The sequence below is a fragment of the Sminthopsis crassicaudata genome, chromosome 1 (genome assembly GCF_048593235.1).
Source record: "Sminthopsis crassicaudata isolate SCR6 chromosome 1, ASM4859323v1, whole genome shotgun sequence".
NCBI classification, from domain to species: Eukaryota; Metazoa; Chordata; class Mammalia; order Dasyuromorphia; family Dasyuridae; genus Sminthopsis; species Sminthopsis crassicaudata.
The window spans coordinates 142,989,738-143,011,958 of record NC_133617.1 but is presented as its reverse complement, the minus strand read 5'-3'; the positions used below and the strand labels follow the sequence as shown (position 1 = coordinate 143,011,958).

Genomic DNA, 22,221 nt, shown 5'->3' with positions numbered 1-22,221 from the left:
AATCCACAAGTGTTTATTCAGCTCCAATGAATGGAACTCTATCTGAAAGAGATTAAAAAAAAAAAAAAAAAAAAAAAAAAAAAAGGAAGAGGATTGTTGTAAAGGGCTAGAACTGAGCAATGCACTTGGATAATGAAGCACTTGAGACTAATTGCTAATTGGACAGTTCCCTATTAACTTGTTTGAAGGTTGACCCTCCCCAGCTGTTCTGTGCAGACTAGAGCAGTGGGACAAAGAGGGGGAAGTGACTTGTGTGGGAGGAGTAGGAGAAACTTGGGTGGTGGAACTCACATGCTCTCTCACACTCGTGACCTGGCCTGGGAGGGTGATGGTAAAAGATCTAGAATAAAGACGTTTAGTGATCCTGACTCCGGCAGATTTCTGGGAAGATAGAGTTCCAGCAGGTTTTTTTTTGTTTTGTTTTTTTTAAAGAAGAAATTATAGTAGTAGAAGCATATAAAAAAAGGACAATATACTGCAACAAAATAGAGGAGAGAGTATGAAAGGATTATATAAGGGTAGATTGAAAAAGGGGAAAAGAGGTAAGAAAGGAGACTATAGGTACTTAAAATGCTTTATTTCCTATTTTCAAAAAAAAAAAAAAGGGGGAATAACAGGATCTGATGGAGAATAAGACAATCTCAAATATAAGCCTAAATATTGATAAGATCAATTATTAGTTAATATTATTTATTACTAAATAAAACAAAACATGGAAAAATAAATTAGAAAGAAAACACCTTAATTTGCTGCATAAAAGAAACAGAAAATAAAGATTCATTTCTAAAAAGGATGGACTGGAATAGAACTGATTTCTCAACCATATCTAAAATAAGCAGGAATGATAAGCATCATGTTGGACAAGGAAAAAATAAAAAGATAAAAGTTAAGAAAAACAGGCAGGGAAATCATTTTTTGTTTTTGTTCAATCATACAGTTGTGTACCACCCTATATGATTCCAAAGACTTTATTTTATCCATAGGATTTTCTTAGCAAAGATACTGGAGTGGTTTGTCATTTCTTTTTTCTAATGTGTCCTTAAGTTTAGGGGTTAAGTGACTTACCTAGGGTCGCATAGCTAGTAAGCGTCTGAGGCTAAATTTGTACTCAAATATTCCTCACTTCATACATATTACATCACCTAGCTGCCCAGGGAAATTATATCATGCTTAAAAGCACCACAGAAATGAAACAATATAAAGATTACATATACACATATTGAACTAGATAATATCTAAGTACTAAACGAAAAAGTTAATTGAATTAAGACCTAGATAATAAGTGCCACTTTTAGATTTAGGCAAATCTAACAAAGTTTTATTTTTAAAAATAAATTAAGATTCTGACTGTTCTATTGCAAATATACAATATAAGCTCTGGGAGGACAAGGACTATTTTCCTTTGTCTTTGTATTCTCAGTGTTTTTAGCAATTACTAGCTAGGAATCTTTAAAGACCAAATAAAAATGCAACAAAATTCTAATCAGAAAGGGAAAAATAAAATAATAATAATACTTTTTGTTATGGGCCAGAACTTGAAACAAGGTGCTAAGTCACTGATAGAGACAATGCTTATGTATTTAGTTCACACCTTTAAAGGAGTTCACACATTGGTTCACACATTCATACATACCTTTACACCTTGAGAGAGCATATAAAAGGAGGAGTTCACAAGCCCACAAAAGGACAAGCCTACTCTTGGACTTCAAGGAGATTCACAAGTCAGAGACCCACAAGTCCACTCTCTGGGAGGAGTCTTCAAGATTCATTCCTTTGTGCTGGCTGGAGATATTCGGAAAGAGCCAGCTAACTGGCTTTGAAGGACACAATAAAGGATTTGGACTTTAATTCCTGGCTGTATTTGGGATTATTGGAACTGAACTGAAACTAAGGCTGTCTCCAGAAGCTCTCCAAGAAACCTGCTCACAGAGATTACAATTTAGAGAAGAACATTACAACTTTCCATTGTTATGGCAAGTCCATTTGTTAAGGATTGATTTATAAATTTTGTGAGGGAAAGGGGTCTTTTTCACTGTGTCTTTGTATACTTAGTTGCTTAATAATAAATGTCTGGTGAGACTAGAATGGAAATCCTTTTCCTACATATCCTTAAAATGGGGTACTCAATGTCTGGGTCAACATGATAAACAAGATATAGAACTAGATATTTCTACTGATCCACTCAAAGCATATTCTCCTCTCCCTTCCAAAAAAAAAAAAAAAGAAACGCAAAGAAAAATTCAAGTGTCACTATGAACATTCAGAATTCAGGCTAAACACAAATATGGAAGAAAACCAAGTCAATGAACTAACTTCTACATGGAGCTCATTAAGCAATTCTCCCTGATGTCAAAAGTTACCAACATTGAAGATACACTGGCAGATTCATATGGTCTCAAACTAATCATGTTCTTCTCTACTGTCGCCATAGCATTGTGGAGATCCCAGCCCAGCTCTGGATTTTCAGAGATGGCTTAGGCCAGGACTGTGAGCCAATGATCCCTTAAACTGTGGATCACAAGGTTATGTGGTCATAAAAATGTGGGCAACAGAAAAAGATTTCTGAAAGTAATGAATTAATTTAAAATCAAACAACGAATCCAAGGTATTTCCAGCAGTGCTTGCCTGTATTGTATTCCATGACTTCACTATACACTTGGTTCTGAACACACAACATGAACACTTTGCACAGCTCATGTACAAATATTTCCAGGAATACCTCATCTCAGATTCAAGAAGGAATCATGTAAAAATTTCTCAAGTGAAAAGGGGTAGTGAGTGAAAAAAGGTTAAGTCCAGCATTAGATTAAAGAAATTCTTTGAAGCCAAAGAGCCAGTGCCTTGTGGATAGCATTCTGTGTTGGGAAAGATCTTTGCAGGAGAGCCAGAAACAGAAGAAAATGGGCAAGATGTGGGTCTGGGCTATAAACAAACCTCAACATTGTATCTCATTTCCTTTGTTCCCCCAAGATTCAAACTACCAAAAAAAAAAATCAATACAAAAGCAGCAGCATTGGCAGGCCTTTAAACTGTCAGTGCCAGGATAAAGAAATGAGGAACCAAAAGAGCAGAGGGAACAGGACAGGATATAGGGACAGGTCACAGTGTGAGTGAGGTCTCTGTGGTACTCCACTAAGCCTGAAGAAATACTAAGCATTTAGCTGGGGGCAATTCTATTGCCCAAAAAATCACCTGGGGAAGAGACCCTCACAAGTATACTATGAACTACCCATTGTGGGAAGAGGCTGAGATGCTTTGAGATTCAGTCCCCAAGAAAACCACTATGAGAAGGGAAAAAAGAAAGTCAGAAAATGAGCAATAGGGGAAAATAAAAGGAAAATTAAGAAAGATTTCAGGAAGAAAACTCAAAAACTTTGAAAATAAATAGATAATTTTTGTGGTGACAAAGAATTGGAAATTTGGAAGGATCTCCTCAATTGAAGAATGGTTAAACAAATTGTAGATATGAATGTGATAGTATTGTTTTGGAGTTGTTTCTGTCATGTCTGACTCTTTGTGACCTCATTGGGGTTTTCACTGAAGAGATTCTGAAGTGATTTGCCATTTCCTGTCTCTATTTAATTTTACAGATGAGAAAAACAAAGGAAACAGGATTAAGGAATCTGCCCCAAGTTCCCAAAACTAATAAGCATCTGAGCCTGGATTTGAAGTTAGGGAAATCTTTAGAACTTCAGGCCCAGCAGTAACTACTGTACCAACTGCACTAACTACTGTACCAACTGCACTAACTACTGTACCAACTGCACTAACTACTGTACCAACCAGCTTCCCTATGTGATGGAGTATTAATTAACTTTAGGAAATGATGATGAATATGGTTTCAGTAAAACTCAGCAAGACCTAAATGAACTGAAGCAAAATTAAATAAGAAGTAAATAAGAAGTATCAGGTGACCCCTGGGCAGAGTAACAGCATTATTGCAATGATGATCAACTATGAATATATACAATGTAAATAATGATATAAGACAATTTCAAAGGATTCATAATGAAAAATAATATCTACTTCCAGAAAGTGTACTGATAACTGTGAGTTCAAACTCAAGTACAATTATCTTGCTTTTTTTTTTTTTTTTTTTTTTTTTTTTTTTTTTTTTTTTTGCCTTTTGTGTATGACATGGCTAATATGGAAATACATCTTGTATGATTTCACATAAATATCTGATATCATATTGTTTGCCTTCTCAATGAGTGGGGGAGTGGTGGGAGGAGGAGAATTAAAAGTTAAATTTTAAAAAGAAAAGAATATTATTAAAATATTTTAAGAAAGAAAATAAGTAGATAAATAAATAGCCAAGATGAGGTGAACAAATGTTGAATCCAAGGATAGTAACAGCAATAGAGGAATTGATAATAATGAAACTAAGAAACTTTTTTCTAAATATACACAAAGAAACAAGAGTGAAAGCAAAAGTCAGGTAGAAATAACAATGAGAAGGCAAGCCTAGAGCACTGTGGAGAGAATCTGGTGATACCCTATCTCTTGCTAAATAAACTTTTTTTATGGAACTACATTACAAAATAGGAGAGTGAAAGAAGAGGAGAAAGGGAAGAAGGAGAAGTAAAAAGATAGAAGGGAAGTATGTGATATGCACAGGTGAAATCACAGATTGGCAATGAAAGTAAGAACACTCCTAGTAGTCTCAGAAAGAGAAGAACCTTCAGTGAAGTGGATGAGGAGGTAGGGGGAAGAACTGAAAATGGAAAGGAAGTGAGGGGAGACCTTGCTTTAGTAGAGGAGAATGGTTCTCACTGATTAAGTGTACTATGAGTGAAAAGAGATATTCTGTAAAAGGAGATGGGAACCTTGTAGTCTGGGGAATACAGTTGTTGAACATTTATCCCACCTTGGGAGGGAGAGAGCTGCATATTAAAGGGGCATCTAGCATCTGAGAAAGTGAGAGGACATGTACTCAGGAAGAAAACTTTGAGGCAAATGGAAAAAGGAAGGTAACCAAAGGGAAGGTATAAATCAGTGTTAAGTTACATAATGAAAAAGCTAGTAAGAGTGGCAAAGTCCTAAAATGAGGCACTGATTTTTTTGTTACCTGCAGGAATTGTTCTGGACAATAGAAAAAAGGAACCTTTGGGGCAATTCTAAGAAGTAATGGCAAAATATTCCATTAGAAAGTTCAAAACGGCTATCTTTGAAATTATGGCTCCTTGAGGAAGGCAGAGAGGAGAGGGAAGAGATAATTATAGGGATTGTATATCAGACAATGAGGATATAAAGTGGACAGAAAGAGAAAGTGGATAATTGAGAAAAATCTTCTCTGGAAGGAAACAAAAAAATAAAATTAAAAACTAATGAACAAGATTAGATGAAGAGAAAGGAAAATCTGCTTGACTGAGATTAAAAAAAAAATGAAGGGAAGAATTAAATATCCAGAAAAAAAGTACGAAAGAACAAAGAATTAATAAGGAACACCCCAAAGAGAAAAAGATAATTGGAAAAAGAATTAGGATGAAAGGAAGAGAGCAATTAGGAATAAGGTCACTTTAAAATTCATAAAGCCAAAGTAAATGATGGAACACAGTACTGTTTACAACAGAAAAAGAAGAAAAATCTAATAATACAGAGAAATGGAGGAAAATAAAACATAACTCTAATAATAAATTTTTTTTAAAAATCCCCCAAATAGAAAAGGACAACAAACAAGGAAAACATTGTGAAGGAATCAGACCACAAACCAATATCAGTAATGAATTTACACATGCCTTAACACTGAACTTCATAAAGAAAATATTATCTGAGCCACAAGAATACAGACAGCACCGTAGCAACATGAGACTTCAATATCTGTTTTGGCTAACAGAAATATAAACAAAAGGGACAATAGATTTAAGCTAAATCTAAATATGACTGCAAAAGACTCACATATTTCTCAGCATCATGTAGAACTTTTACAAAAACTGAAAATATATTAGGGCACAGAAATATTAGAAGCATAAGTAAAATTGCAGAAATTTATGTACTACAACACAATAAAAATAGTCACAAGTTCAGGTACCACAAACAAAAGGAACAGACACAAACTGAGAATTAATCAGGATATCTTAACTAATAAGGAGGCCAAGGAACAAGTCAAAGACATCATAATATGTGAATGAAAATGACAATGATGAAAAAAACATACCAAAATTTCTGGAATGCAGCTAAAGCAGTCCTCAGGGGAAAGATCATATCTCTATAGACATACATTAACAAAATAGAAAAAAAGAGGATTAATGAACTGAATATGAATTTTTAAAAATAAGAAAGCCAACAAATAAACAAATTTAAAATAAGCACAAAGGAGAAACAAAAAATTAGATGAGAAACTGATAAATTAGAACCTAAAGTAACCCCATAGAAATAATAAATAAAACTAAAAGATGATTTTTTGAAAAGATAAAATTGATAATCTTTGTCTAATCTGATTTTTAAAAGAGAGCAGGGAACCAGATGAATAAAAATAAATAAATAAATGAAAATTTAAAAAAAAAAAAAAGGAAATGAGCATGGTGAAATCACAACAGAACCCGAAGAAATTTTTTTTAAAAAATCAGAATATATATACAGTTACATGCTAACAAAACTGAGAACACAAAGCAATTAAAAGAATATCTTAAATTTTTTTAAAAAAACTATCAGAAGGCAAGAAAAAATCTTGAATAATCCAATATCAGAAAAGGAAACAAAATTCAGATTTAAATGTAAAGAAATTACCAAAAGAGAGGAAAGTAATTCTGGTTTTGATGGATACCAGAATCGTTTTTATGAGACAAGTATAGTATCAATACCAAAACAGGGAAGGATAAAATGCAGAAGAAAACTACTGGCCAATATCATTAATAAACATTGATTGCCTCAAATAATTTAAATAAAATCCTATCTAACAGACTACAACAGATTTATACAAGAAATTATTTATTATGATTTCATGAGATTTATACCATATATTCAAAGATGGTTGAATATTAGAAAAATAATTATTATAATTAATCATAAAAAACTAAAATATCTAAAACCTTGTAATCATATTAATAGATGCAGAAAAAGCCTTTGTCAAAGAAAAGCACTCTTTTATACTAAAAATCCTACAAAGTACAGGCATAGATGGACTTTGTTAATATCATAAAAAACATCTATCTCAAACCAAAAGTAAGGATCATATGCAAGAGCAATATACTAGAAAATTTCCCAATAAATTCATGAGTAAAGTCTTTTCCACGACTGGATATAGTTCTTTAAATCCAGTGAAAGGAAAAAGAAAAGAGAAAGAAATTAAAGGAAAAAAGATAGGTAAAGAAGAAACAAAACTATAGCTATCTGCTAAGGAGATGATGACATATTTAGAAAATCCTAGGGAATCAACAAAAATACTGAGTCAATTAATAGCTTCAGCAAAAGCAAAGGCTAAAAATGTATAAGTGTTTTTAAGACTATCATTCCTTAAAAATGAACATTTCTATGTATTAATAAACCAAAACAGTAATAATAGCACAGGAAATCCTATTCCACCTAATTACAAAATATATAAAATAACCAGAGTTCAACTTATCAAAGCACACCAAAGACTTAAATAGGTTCAAATACAAAGTGCTCTTTAAAGAAACAAAGACTAATTTAAATAGCTGGAGAAATAACCAATAGTAATAGGTAGTCCATGTCAATATAATAAAAATGACAATGCTCCCAAAGTTTATTTATACTTTGAATTCTATATCAATGAAATTACCAAGGAGATGCTTTATTAAATTCTATAAAAGAATACAACTCATTTGAGAAAAATTAAAAATATCTAAAATATTGAAGGAAATGAAGTAAAAATAAAAGGGAAATAGCACTCTCACTATATTATATAGGAGTAATCATCAAAAATATTTCATCTTGCTTAACAATAAGCAATAAGCAGACTAGATGAAATAGAATCAGAAAACAATGGAACTCACTATCCCAGTGTTTGAAAAATTATAAAACAAAGTTATCAAGAAAAAATTTATTTGATAAAAACTTCTGGGAAAACTGGAAAATAGTCTGGTAGAAGTTAGGCTTATACCAATATGTTAAACCATATGCCATTAAATTGATATATAAGCTTAATAATATTAATGATTGGAATATTAGAAAAATTAGAAGAGAAACATTATCTTCACTTTTCTCCAAGCTATGGGTAAGGGATGTATTCTTAAGAAAGAAGAGATTATATTAGGAATTTTGTAGTGATTACAAATGATAAATTAGATAACTTTGATTACATAAAACTAAAAAGTTTCTGTACTGACGTTAGTGCATCTAGAAATTCATTTAGTGCATTAAGAAGGGAAAAAAAAGTAGTCAAATGGGAAATCTTCATATCAAATTTCTCTGAGAAGTATTTCATATCTAAGACATTCAAACAATTAGGAAATATGTATTTGTGTACACACACACACACATAACACAAAGAAATAGTCAATTCCCAATAAATAAGTGGTTCAAAGGATATTAAACAGTTCTCAAAAAAACTGAAAAGTATTTACAACCATATTAAAAATGCACCAAATCATTAAGAGAAATAAAAATGAAAATAACCCTGAAGTTTTACTTTATCTTATACCTAGAAAATTGGCAAATATGATAAAAAATAGCAATAGTCTATGTTGAAGGGTTTCTGGAATGAGAGGCACACTAATACATTGTTGGTGGAACTGTGAAATAATAGCACTACTTTGGAAAACCATCTGGAATTAGGCAAAAATAAAAATAAAAATAAATAAATAAAATAACCATGACTAAACTGATCCCTCAACAGTCTGGAATGCTCCATAAAAGGGAGGCTGCAGAAGGAACACACCAATGGGAAAAGTGAAAAGAGCCCTGTAAGAGATATATTCCAGGATAAGCAAGCCACAAGGGTGTAGTCTGTTCCAAGGCAAAGAGATCCCAAGAATTTGAGGGAAGTTTTAAGATAAGCCAGCAGTAAAGAAAGCATGATTTTGAAGTCTAGAAAAGTAAGGAATAAAACCAAGAGAAGGAAGACAGGGCTTTGCACAACATAAAGGATCCAAGAACTCACCACTAGGAGAATTAGGATAGGAAAGTCAAAATATCTTTGAAATCTTTGAAACTCAATATTCTTATTTAAAAAATAGGAAAAAATATATATATATATGCACACACACACATATACGCGATATATCTTGCAAGGTTGTTAAGAAGAAAGCATTTTATAAATGATATATTTTATAAGATGATATATAAAAGATCTGTTATTCAATAACAACATCTCTACTGCAGATAATTCTTTTATTGCTATTATTGATTTTGATTTTGTTTGCCACATGGCTGATATAGAAAGATGCTTTGCATGACTTTCCATGGATAATTAAAATATTCTTCGCCTTCTTGATGAATGAGGGAGAGGAAGAAGGAAGCGAGAGTATCTGGAATTCAAAATTTTTCAAAAAATGAATGCTAAAAAGATAGAAAAAAAATCTTTCCAAATTTATTTATTCCTTACACCCTCTCCACATACTCTATGATGCCATGACATTGGCTTCCTTGCTGTTCCTCCCTCAGGACACACTATCTCCCAACTTCTGTGTTTTTATTGGCTGAACACCATAATTATAAATCTCTTTCCTTTATCTTCAAGACTTAAAGACTGAAATCTCACTTTTTTTCAAAAAGGCTTTCTTGAATTCTCTTAATTCTAATTTATTTCCTCTGTTGATTATTTTAACTTTGTCATTTATATAGTTTATTTATATATAGTTGATTATATGTTGTTTCTTGCATTATATTGTGAACTTCTTGAGAGTAGAGACCATATTTTTTATTTTATTGTATTTAATGACTAAAAGTATATTTATTTCAAAGCTTAAATGGTTTTAAAATTAGGAAATCCTAGAAAGTCATTCTATAACTTTTAAGTTCATGAAGTGCATGAATAATAATTTCATTCATTTGGGGCATTGCATCAAACTTATGTGAGAACCTAAATATTCTCTCAAATGATGAAAAATGGTATTATTTTAAAATAGCACTCAATAAAGACAACTGCTAATTTAGCCTCTAAAAATGAATTAACTTTTCATAAATCATTCAACCATGTAAAGTCAATATAAACTAAAATACATTTATTATTTTATTAGGCCAATGAATGGAATATTTGGACATAATTCCCATAGACTACCATAAATAGGTTCCTTTCATTTAGAACTGCTCAATCTCAGAACCAAGTTCATATCACATGTCAAAAAATGTCAAAAGAATACCTTGGTCATATTTAGTAATACTTAATCCTAAATTTTTATATTAGGATTAACCTCCTATAGAATATTCTATTTGAAATTCTTGCTTAATTTAAAAAATCTGTACAATTACCTCAGCACCTATCAAAACATGTCAGTTTGTCAAAATGCATTTTCATCAGATAAGCTATTCCTGTAATATGTATAAAAATCAATTCAGAGTATACGATTTCTAATAATGTTCCATCGTTCTCTTCGAAAACAGATTTTTAAATATTTGTTATACATGACCTAGAAAGAAAAAAAAATTCTTGAACATATCTTGAAATAATCATCATATCATTTCATTTTGTAAAGTCCTATTTACAATTGACAGAAAAGTAAATTGATTTTAAATTATTAACGATACTTTACCTACAGTAAGCTAAGCTCTAAAAAAAAAAAAAAAAGTAAATCTATGAATCTGGATTAATATAACATATAGGTCTATCAATTTTTTTCATTCAAAACAAGGTATATGATATGAAAAATCATCATATAGAATTTAGAGAATATAATCAAATATTTGCTAAATGCAGGCATCCCTTCGGTTACAATTGAATAAATAGGATTGTAGCTATGAAATTTTAAAATTAAAGAAAGAATGTGATATATATTATCTGACCATCTAAACTTATGGAATTTGTCAGTGGTCTAATTCCATCTGGCTGTTTCATATTGGCCCAACCACTGGCTCAGGACCAGCAAGGGTCAAACTAAAAATAGGATTCAAGAACATAGCCAAAGAACAGTGCTCTCAAGGCCTGAAAATAAATATGGGAACATATATTAGAGCAAACAACTTCCCCTATCAAACTGAAGAAGACTTAACCTTTTTTTTCAAGGATGAAGCAAAAAGTTTTTTTTTTGTTGTTGTTTTTTTTTTTTTTTTAATGCTTTCTTTGCCTTGAATATAACAAAAACCAACAATTAAGGACTTAGCCCTATCTTTGTATGTAAAAAAACTATCACTGGAGGACATTAAATGAAGAATGGATGATTATTTGTGGAAGATATATTAAATGAAAGCCTGATGCAGGCAAAAATTTTCCCAAAAGACTTCTGAATTATATTTCAACTCTTAAGTTTTCCTTTTTTAAAAATTTATTCAAATATACCCATTATTCTTGAAACCATGACAATTCCTAGTGCCCAGTCTTTAATCAAGGATTACATATTTTAGTCCTCAGATTTACTGCCCTCAATATTGTTATAATACTCTACAATTTTGTCTGGATGGATACTCTCCCTTACGGAATATTTCTGAGTACCTCCAAGGAAGATCTATGGATTGCTGTGGATGTGAAAATCATGCTCCTATTCAAAGTATATGGACAATTTTCAGATGAAGAAATTAAAACCATTTCTAGTCATATGAAAAGGTGTTCTAAATCACTATTGATCAAAGAAATGCAAATTAAGACAACTTAGAGGTACCACTACACACCTCTCAGATTGGTTAAGATGACAGGAAAAAATAATGCAGAATGTTGGAGGGAATATGGGAAAACTGGAACACTAATACATTGCTGGTACAGTAGGTGAATGGATCTAGCCATTCTGGAGAGCAATCTGGAACCATACTCAAAAAATAATCAAACCGCACATACTCTTTAATACAGCAATGTTTCTACTGGGCTTATATCCCACAGAGATTGTAAAGGAGAGAAAGGGACTCACATGTACAAAAATATTTGTGGCAGTCCTCTTTGTAGTGGCAAGAAACTGGAAACTGAGTGGATGCCCATCAATTGGAGAATGGCTGAATAAGTATATTAATATTATGGAATATTATTGTTCTTTAATTAATGATCAGCAGAATGATTTCAGAGAGGCCTGAAGAGACCTACATGAATTGATGCTAAGTGAAATGAGCAGAATCAGGAGATCCTTGTACACGGCAACAAGTAGATTATACAATGATCAATTCTGATGTACATGGCTCTTTCCAACAATGAGATGAATGAGGCCAATTTCAATGATCTCATGAAGAAGAGAGCCTCTATACCCAGAAAGAGGGCTAGGGGAACTGAGTATGGATCACAACCTAACATTCTCACTCTTTTTTTGTCTGTTTGCTTGCATTTTGTTATCTTACTCATTTTCTTTCCTTTTTGATCTGATCTTTCTTGTGCAGCAAGACAATTGTACAAATATGTTGGCATATATTGGATTTAACATATATTTTAACATGTATAATTTATATTGGATTACTTGCCATCTAGGGGAGGGGGTGGAGGGAAGAAGGGGAAAATTTGGAACACAAGGCTATACAAGAGTCAGTGTTGAAAAAGTATCCGTGCATATGTTTTGTAAATAAAAAGCTTTAATAAAAAATATCATGATCCTGTGAACAACTTGATGATATAGATACAATACATACCCAATTCTATACTTGAAATCTTTCAAGCTTGGTAGAACCTGTCAGAAAATTCATCTTGCTATCTTGCTAATCAAGGTCACCTCCATACCACAAGAAAATCCTAAAAGTTGGTTTTAGGGAAGAATCCAAAATACCAAAATGCAAAACTTAATCAACCAATCTCCAATCATTTAAGTATCTTCTATGTGCTCCAGGTACTGTGCTTAGGAGCAGGGTAGACAATACCACATTTGATGAATCCCAACTCACAAGAAGCTTACATTTAAAAGAGGGAATCAACATACACATATAAAATATGTGTATACATATGATATATACATAGTTTACATGCACACATATATACAAATATATATGTAGCATAAATATAAAGTTAATATATACAAAATAGTTAAATACAAAGGCATTAGCAGTTGGGGAGATAAAGAAAAGCTTAATGCAGAAGGCATTACTTGAGCAAACTCTATGGGGCAGAAGTAAGGAGGGAATGCTTTCCAGTGCAAAGGACAAAATTTTGGGGACACACACAATTATAAGAGGTATGATATGGATAATTAGAAACTGAAAAGGAGTAACCAGATAGGTAGAAAAAGAAAAGGAAAAAGTGTCATAAAAACACAATGAGGAAGCAGTACCTAGTAAAAAACCAAAACATGCTCTAGACCTCCTGTTAAAGAAAAGAAAGATTCAAAAATGCAGTATGAGACTGTAGTGCCAAAATATAGAGATGAGTTGAGAAATATTAATTTTTAATTGGAGAATTTATTTAAGTTGACTGACCACTCAGGATTAGCATCCAAAATGTGGTCCTGAACAAAAAAAGGATACAGGGCTTTTTTATAGGATTCAATAGAGACCAGAAAACAGGTTTGCCTGCTTCCTATCTGACATTTTTGCAACTGTTTGTCAAGGGGATACATCAAAGAAAGAGCAAGGAGACAGCAATCTAGCATAAGATTTCCACTGCTATTCTTATGCAGGAGGATTCTCTGACAGAGAAGCAAATGAGGGTCTTTTTTGAATCCAGTTTCCCAAATCCAGTTTTTCTGGGGGGTTGGGGCTATGGTTTTAACAAGATAAACTTTTTTTTTTTTCCTGGGCAATGTGCAAACTTTAGACAAGCTCTAAATTTCTGTAACTCTGTAACTGTAAGCTTGTCCTATATATTCTATCACTCTTGCAAATAGTTGTATGCAGACTTTTTACATTCAGGCCAACAAATGACATAACTATCTTAAGATGGAAGCTACTGGCTGAGAAGACAAACTAAAGAGAAGCATCTGTTAAGGAAGTTCTAGGTATGATTCTGCCAAGTGCTTTTAATTATTTTCTTATTGTTTCAGTTTACAAAATCAACAACTAAACATAACTTAAATTCTCCTCAGAAGCAGCAATTCCTCTCTGGAGACTAAAGATTATATAAAAGAATCATGAAAATACATTTCTATTGAATTTTTTTTTCCTGAAGCAATATGGCTTCTGTTGATGAGAGCCTTAAAAATCAGGAGTTTCTGACATACAGACAGAAATTTGATTCAATTCAATAAATATAGATTAAACACCTAGTTTGTGTAAGCCACTAGATATAAAAATTAAAAGAAAAGTTTCTTAATTCAAGATACTTCATTCTACTGGAAAAGTGAGAAAGGATGTTAAAAGATACTTCAAGTACACATATAAATATGTAAAGGTACATGTACTGTATTTTCAAAGTAGAAATTTAAAAAAAAATCTCTTCCTACAGGAAATGACAGAGGAGGGAAACTGCTTGGTCTGATGAGGTGTAGATTTGGGGTACCCAAATGAAATTAGGGTTTCTGGGGTCAGGGAGTTAAATGAGGTCTAAATGAGGTCTAGTGGCAACACAAGGGTAGGGAGTTCTGGGACTCCCTTCTGGCGGTGCAAGAGTCCCCAGTAAAGGATTTTACAGACCTAAAAACCTAGATTAATAAAAGAGGTTTATTATGGGGATTGGAAGTAAGGTTAAAGTCTAGTTAAGGAAATTGGTGAGAGTAAATAGGCACTAGAAACAATATTCCAGTGGGCAGAGAGACCTTGGGGTGCCAGGCATGGTGCTGGCATGTTTGGCACCTCTGCAAAGACAGGGTTTTCATTTGGCTCTTTTATAATAGGGAGTTTTGGCTACAAGCTGAAGAGGGCTCATGGGTGGAGTCCCAGGTTGCCTCCTCCTTGGATTTCAGCTAGGGTTAGAATTTAAATTGAATTCATTGGGTTTCAAGACTGAGGTGCCCCCACCCAGATAACAAAGATGAAACTGTTGGTGCTTGGGGTGGAGTCCCCTCCCTGAGGCAGAGTTGAAGGAGATTCTCTCCTTTAAGGATTTTCAATTTTGGGGTTCCCTCTTCAGGTCCCTTTACTGAAGTTGTGTTCACTTTAAGATTATCACTCTGAGATTGTGTCCCCTTTTCTGATCCCAGAGATTATAATCTCCCAGGCTCCCAAGAAGTAGAGAAGACCCACCCTCCCAGGATAAGAGAAGTAATACTATTCAGGGGCAAATCAATTCCCACAGAAATTCTAAGTTCTCATTCAATTGAAGAATCCTGGTCTGATCAGCTTATTTTATCCTTGGAACCTAACCTATTCCACTGATCAACTAGTCTATTTCTTAGTCAATACCAAATGGTTTTAGTGACTGCTGCTTTACAATATAATTTTAGATCTGGTACAGCTAGGCCACCATCATTTGATTTTTTTTTTTTTGTCATTAATTCCCTTGAAATTCTTGAGCTTTTGTTTTTTAATAACAACATTGTTGTTATTTTTTCTAGGTCATTAAAATAGTTTTTGGGAGTCTGATTGGTGTAGTGCTAAATAAATAGATTAGTTTAGGTACGATTGCCATCTTTATTATATTTGCTCGCCTTATCCAAGAGCATTTGATATTTTTCTAGTTGGTTAGATCTGACTTTATTTGTGTGGAAAGTGTTTTGTAGTTTTGCTTATATAGTTCCTGATTTTCCCTTGGCAGATAGATTCCTAAATATTTTATACTATCGATAGCTACTTTAAATGGAATTTGTCTTTGTAACTCTAAATACGATTTTGCAAGTGATAAATAAGAATGCTGATGACTTATGTCGGTTTGTTTTGTATCCTGCAATTTTGCTAAAGCTGTGGATTAGTTCTAATAGTTTTTTAGTAGAATCTCTGGGGTTCTCTAAGTATGCCATCATATCATCAGCAAAGAGTGATAATTTGGTTTCCTCATTACCTACTCTTAATTCCTTTAATCTCTTTCTCAATTCTTATTGCCAAAGCTAGCATTTCTAATATAATATTAAATAGTAACGGTGAAAGTGGGCAACTTTGTTTCACTCTTGATATTAATGGGAATGGTTCCAGTTTATCCTCATTAGATATGATGCTTACTGATGGTTTTAAATAGATGCTATTGATTATTTTAAGTAAAAGTCCATTTATTCCTATACTCTCACATGTTTTTAATAGGAATAGATGTTGGATTTTATCAAATGCTTTTTCTGCATCTATTGAGATGATCATAAGATTTTTGTTAATTTGGTTATTAAAATGGTCAATTATACTAAAAGTTTTCCTAATATTGAACCAGCCCTGCATTCCTGGTATAAATCCTACTTGATCATGGTGTATTATCCTGTGGATGATTTTCTATAGTCTTTTTGCTAATATCTTATTTAAGATTTTAGGATCAATATTCATTACAGAGATTGGTCTATAATTTTCTTTCTCTGTTTTCAACCTACCTGGTTTAGGTATCAGTACCATGTATGACACCATGTCTGTGTCATAAAAGGAATTTGGTAGGAGTCCGTCATTCCCTATTTTTTCAAATAATTTATATAGCATTGGGACTAATTGTTCTTTAAATGTTTGTAGAATTCACATGTAAATCTATCTGGTCCTGGGGATTTTTTCTTAGGGAGTTGACTAATAGCTTGTTCTATTTCTTTTCATGAAATGGGACTATTTAAGCAATTTACTTCCTCCTCTGTTAATCTGGGAAGGGTATATTTTTGGAGGTAGTCATCCATTTCACTTAGATTATAAAACTTAATGGCATAAAAGTGGGCAAAGTAACTCCTTATTTCTTTAATTTCCTCTTCATTGGTGGAAAGTTCTCCCTTTTCATTTTTAAGACTAACAATTTGATTTTTCTCTTTTCTTTTTCTAATCTGATTAATCAAAGGTTTATCTATTTTATTGGTTTTTTTTTCATGAAACCAACTCTTAGTTTTATGTATTAATTCAATAGTTTTTTTTTTACTTTCAATATTAATAATTTCTCCTTTTAATTTTAGAATTTCAAGTTTGATATTTGATTGGGCGTTTTTAATTTGGTCTTTTTCTAGCATTTTAAGTTGCAAGCCCAATTCATTGATCTTGCTTTCTCTATTTTGTTCAAGTAACTCTCTAAAGATATAAAATTTCCCCTTATTACCACTTTAGCTGCATCCCACAAATTGTGGTATGATGTCTCATCATTGTCATTGTCTTGAGTGAAATTATTAATTGTGTCTATAATTTGTTGTTTCACCCAATCACTTTTTAAGATGAGATTATTTAGTTTCCAAATACTTTTTTATTTACTCCTAACTTTTTATTGAATGTAGTTTTTATTGCATCATCATCTGAAAAGAAAGCACTTACTATTTCTGCCTTCCTGCATTTAATGTTGAGGTCTTTATGTCCTAATATATGGTCAATTTTTGTATAGGTTCCATGAACTTCTGAAAAAGAAAGTATACTCCTTTCTGTAACTATTCAGTTTTCTCCAAAGATCTATCATACCTAATTTTTCTAATATTCTATTTACTTTTTTAATTTCTTTCTTGTTCTGTTTTGTGGTTTGATTTATCTAATTTTGAGAGTGCCAGGTTGAGATCTCCCACTATTATAGTTTTGCTGGCTATTTCTTCTTGCAACTCCTATCTTCTCCTTTAGGAAATTAGATGCTGTACGACTTGGTGCATATATGTTTAGTATCGATATTGCTTCATTGTCTATGCTACCCTTTAGCAAGATATTGTTTCCTTATCTCTTTTAATTATATAAATTTTTGCTTTTGATTTATCTGAGATAAGGATAAGGATGGCTACCCTGCTTTTTGACTTCACCTGAAGCATTAAAGATTCTGCTCCAGCCTTTTACCTTTAGTCTGTATGTATCTCCTTGTTTTAAATGTTTCCTGTAAACAGCATATTGTAGGGTTCTGATTTCTGATCCAATCTACTATCCGCCTCTATTTTATAGGAGAGTTCATCCTATTCACATTTATAGTTAAAATTACAAATTCTGTATTTCCTGCCATCTGATTATCCCCAGATTATGCTTTTCTTTTTCTTGCCCCCCCCCTTTACCCCTTTACCAGTATTAAACTTATAGGCACCACTTGCGTCTTGCAGTTCTCCCTCTTTAGGATCCCTCCCACTCCATTTGAATCCCTTCCCCTTTCTTGTACTCTTCCCTTATTATGCTTTTCCTTTTCCCTTTTCCTCTCCCACTTTTTTAATGAGGTGAGAGAAGTTTCTCTGTAAAACATATATGTCAATTATTTTCTCTTTGAGCCAATTCTGATGAGAGTAAGATTCACACAATGTCCTGCCCCTCTTTTACTTCCCTCAGATATGATAGGTTTCCTTTGCCTCTTCATGGAATATAGTTTCCATCTTTTATCTCCCCTTTTCCCTTTTTCTGACACTATCCTCTTTCCATTTCCACTTCCTTTTTTTTTATGTTATATCAGCAAAATCAAATTATACATATACTCTTTACGCATATCCACAAAAGAAATACAGTTCTTAAGAGTTCTTTTTACCTTTTTCCCGCTTTTCTTGAATCCTATGGTTGGAGATCAAATTTTTTGTTTAGATCTGGTTTTTTTCTTAGAAACAAATGGAATTCCTCTGTTTCATTAAATGTCCATCTTCTTCCATGGAAGAAAATGCTCAACTTAGCTGGGTAGTTTATTCTAGGCTACATTCGAAGTTCCTTTGCTTTTCAGAATATCAGATTCCTCTACCTTCCATCCTTTAATGGGAAGGCCCTTCAATCCTTCAATGTGGAGGCAGCCAGATCTTGAGTGACCCTTAATGTGGCACCTTGATATTTGAATTGTGTAAAGTTCTTGAATCTTGTAATCCTAACAGAATTGTTTTTTCCTAGCTACTTGCAATATTTTTTCCTTTGTTTGATAGTTCTGCAGCTTAGCCACAATGTTCCATAGAGTTCTTTTTTTAGGGTCTTTTTCAGAAGGTGTTTGATGAATTCTTTCAAAGCCTATTTTCCCTTCTGTTTCTATTATCTCTGGACAGTTCTCTTTGATAGATATCCTGTAAATCTAGGTTCTTTTTTTCATCATAATTTTCGGGAAGTCCAATGATCCTCAGATTATCTCTCCTAGATCTATTTTCCAGGTCTATAGATTTTCCCAGTAAATATCTGATGTTATGTTCCAGCTTTTCATTTTTTTTTTGTTTTGTTTTGTTTGACTGATTCTTGGTTTCTCAATGAATCATTCATTTCTACTTGTTCAGTCCTAATTTTTAATGAGTTATTTTCTTCATTCACATTTTTTAGTTCTTTCTGTGTATTTCCAATTGAGTTTTTAAATGAATTATTTTGAATTTATTTTGCTCTGTTGAATTTTTTCCATTTCACTAATTTTTTTTAGTGAGTTATTTTCTTTTTCCAAATCACAAATCCTACTTTCTTGAGAATTTTTTATCTTTTCCAATTCAGAAATCCTACTTTCCTGTGATTTTTTTTTTACCTTTTCTAATTTGTTTCCCTGCACCTCTTGTGAATTCTTTATTTTTTCTAACTCAAATTTCAGGACGTTGTTATTCTCTATCATAGCTTCTCTTTCCTTTCCTAATTTTTCTTCAAACTCTCTTAACTTTTTAATAGTCTCTTCTAGGAGAGAGTTATGTGATGGGGTGCAGGTATCATTCCCCTTTAGGGTGTTATCTGGAGACTGCTGTTAGCCTCCTCAGGGCTAGATAGCTACTCTTTCTCTGTATAGAAGGTGTCAATCATTCTCTTCAGTTTCTTACTCATTGTTAAAACTCTGTGAGGGGTCTGCCCTTGGGTAGGAAATTTACCAGCTTCCTCCCAGACCGGGGATAGGATGCAGCAATCCTGTGACTCAGATATGAGAGAGCTCTGGGAGAGAGTTCCCCTCCCCCCCTCCCCACCCCGGAAATGACTCAGAGGTGGTTAGCACGGCTGCCTTGCAAGGAGTGCCCAGTGAAGGACCCCCACTGTGTGGCCTAGTGACTGCCCTGAGGGAAAAGGCTGAACAGTAAAAGCATCACAAACCTCAGCCAAAACCTTGTGGATATTAGCAGCTGACTCGAAAAGTCCCTGTGCTCAAATCAGAAGCCTGCCCAGGAAGCACAGTCCCTGCTGCAGAAGGTTCCACTGCTGCTGGAGTTTCGCTACTTTGAGAATTCCACTGCCTCAGGCTAAGCCCAGCACTATGTGGATTAGAGGCTGCCCCGGGCTGTGTCCCCCGCTGTTCAGGTTCTTAACTGCTGCAAGGAAAAGCCCCAGACAGCAGAAGGGGGCTGCACAGCCATGCTGAAATCAGTGTTAGGTCACTTCCGGTTTGGGGTGATTATATTTTATGGTTTTTTATTTTAAAGTGGCTTTGATTTCTCTTCTGATCTGCTGTTTTATAAGAGTAGAGGTATCAGCCTATGCCAGATTTCTCTATCTCAGTGGCTTCTCCAATCCCAGAGTTCTCCCCCAGACCATTTGGCACAATGTGCTAGCCCCTAGTCCAACCCTGTCTGTGACGGTCTTTTTTTTTTTTTCTTCCTCTCGAAACCGATCTTTTCTGTCAAAATTCCAGATTCTCTCTGGCTGGTAAGTTGTGCTTCTAATCCTTGTGGTTTTTTATCAATCCAGAGTTATTTTTGAGGCTGATTTAACTAGGTAGTATTGAAGGTAAAAGGGAGCTTAGAAATACGTGTGTATCTTCTCTGCCATCTTGGCTCTGCCCCCAAAGTACCCACCTTTGACTATTAATACCCGTTGAAGCCAGTATAAATCACTTAATTGCTTTGAGACACAGTATGCTCTTCTGAAAAATGCAGTATAAGAATTAGATGGAAATTAAAGCCCTTTCCAGCTTTAAATCTATGACATTACTTCCTTTCATAGCTTAATAGCTAGAAAAGGTTTTCTCTACTCATTTTCTGTATTCATTTCCTATGGGAAAAAATTTTAATTTTATTAATTTACCAATATATCCCACCTTGTACACCCTAATCCCTCCTTTGGAACAAACAGTTAATGAAGATGAAGCAAGAAAGCAACCATATTTAACAGTATATATATCACTCAACAGAGATCATCCCTACCACACAGAAGACAATTAAACATGCTTTTTGATTGATTTATTGTAGACAGCCAGAACTATGGAGAAATATACTTGAAAGAAGTATACTTGAAACAACTTGTTAACTCAGAGGAACTGATCAGAAGATGGTTATCTAGTTTACATAATCTTAATACTTAGCATGGTGATGTAATAGTTCTCTAGTTTACACATGTTCAGTATGCTGTAATGATGTAATTGTAATAGGGTATATAAAAACTGGGGACAGGAAGTGAGACAGAAGTCAGATTGGCAGACTGGCAGACTTGTGGAGGAGACTGGGTCAGACTATGACAGACATAGATTGTGTAAAAGACAATAAAAGACTTTGGACTCTATACTTGTCCATTGTCGTGGTGTCTATTCTGTTGAAACCAAGAAGAAAGAGAGTGTGGAATGTTGAGCCACAGTTCCCTTTTAATGTCCTGACCCGATTTCCCTAATTGTCCTATTCAGTTACTTGGACTCAGGTTATAACCATTCCCTCTTAATGTTAGGATAAAGGTGTTATATCTTAGACCTTAGGCTATAATCATTCCCTCTTAATGTTTGATAGGATAAAGGTCTTTATCTATTTTAGACATCATTAGAATATCAGGAGCCTCTCCAGTACCTCCTTCCATTATGTCTGCCTCCATTATGTCATCCCCATCCAGGTACCTCCCCATTAGGTCATTGTTCTTGTTACCCTATGAAAGAATCTTATTATCAGACATTCAGGGCTGGATTCTTTGAGATGATAGTCTCCTTCAGCCCTGGGCCCAAACCATGGATCCATTTTGGTCCAAATAAATCTCTTCATTTAATAAATTTTGTATTGAATACTGTCTAATCTCTATCTTACTCAATTTCTTCGACATTACAAAGAAAATAGGTGAGAAAGAGAAGGGGTAACACTGAAAGTGAGTATCATTTCAGTGGGGAGAGGGATGCTGCTGAGAAAGCTACTTTAGGCCTTTTGCAAGAAGTGATCCCCAAGTTGGCTCTTTTTTATAACTGAAACCTAGGCTAGAAGTTGGGGGCAGCTCTTGATGGGGGCTGGGTGCAGTTCGAGGTGGAATCTGAATAGAAAATCTTAGAATTGGATGAGTGTCTCTGGGCTAATCTCCAATTTAATAGGATTAGGAGTGCTTCTGGACTCAACCATTTCCATCCAGATAGCAGAATGAAAACTACTCTAT

General features: G+C 33.6%; 1 protein-coding gene across 15 annotated transcripts in view; it reads right to left on the bottom strand.

Annotated features, from left to right (window-relative positions):
* Positions 1-22,221, bottom strand: part of STK3 (serine/threonine kinase 3) — a 502,315-nt gene that overhangs the window by 194,913 nt on the left and 285,181 nt on the right. For 8 of the 15 annotated variants that reach the window (XM_074268483.1, XM_074268592.1, XM_074268498.1 and 5 more), the window contains one exon: positions 6,158-6,208. The exons of the other annotated variants lie outside the window; for them this stretch is intronic. In XM_074268483.1, coding sequence (XP_074124584.1) covers positions 6,158-6,208 — 51 coding nt within the window. The remainder of the gene's footprint in view (positions 1-6,157; positions 6,209-22,221) is intronic. 15 annotated transcript variants of the gene reach the window in all.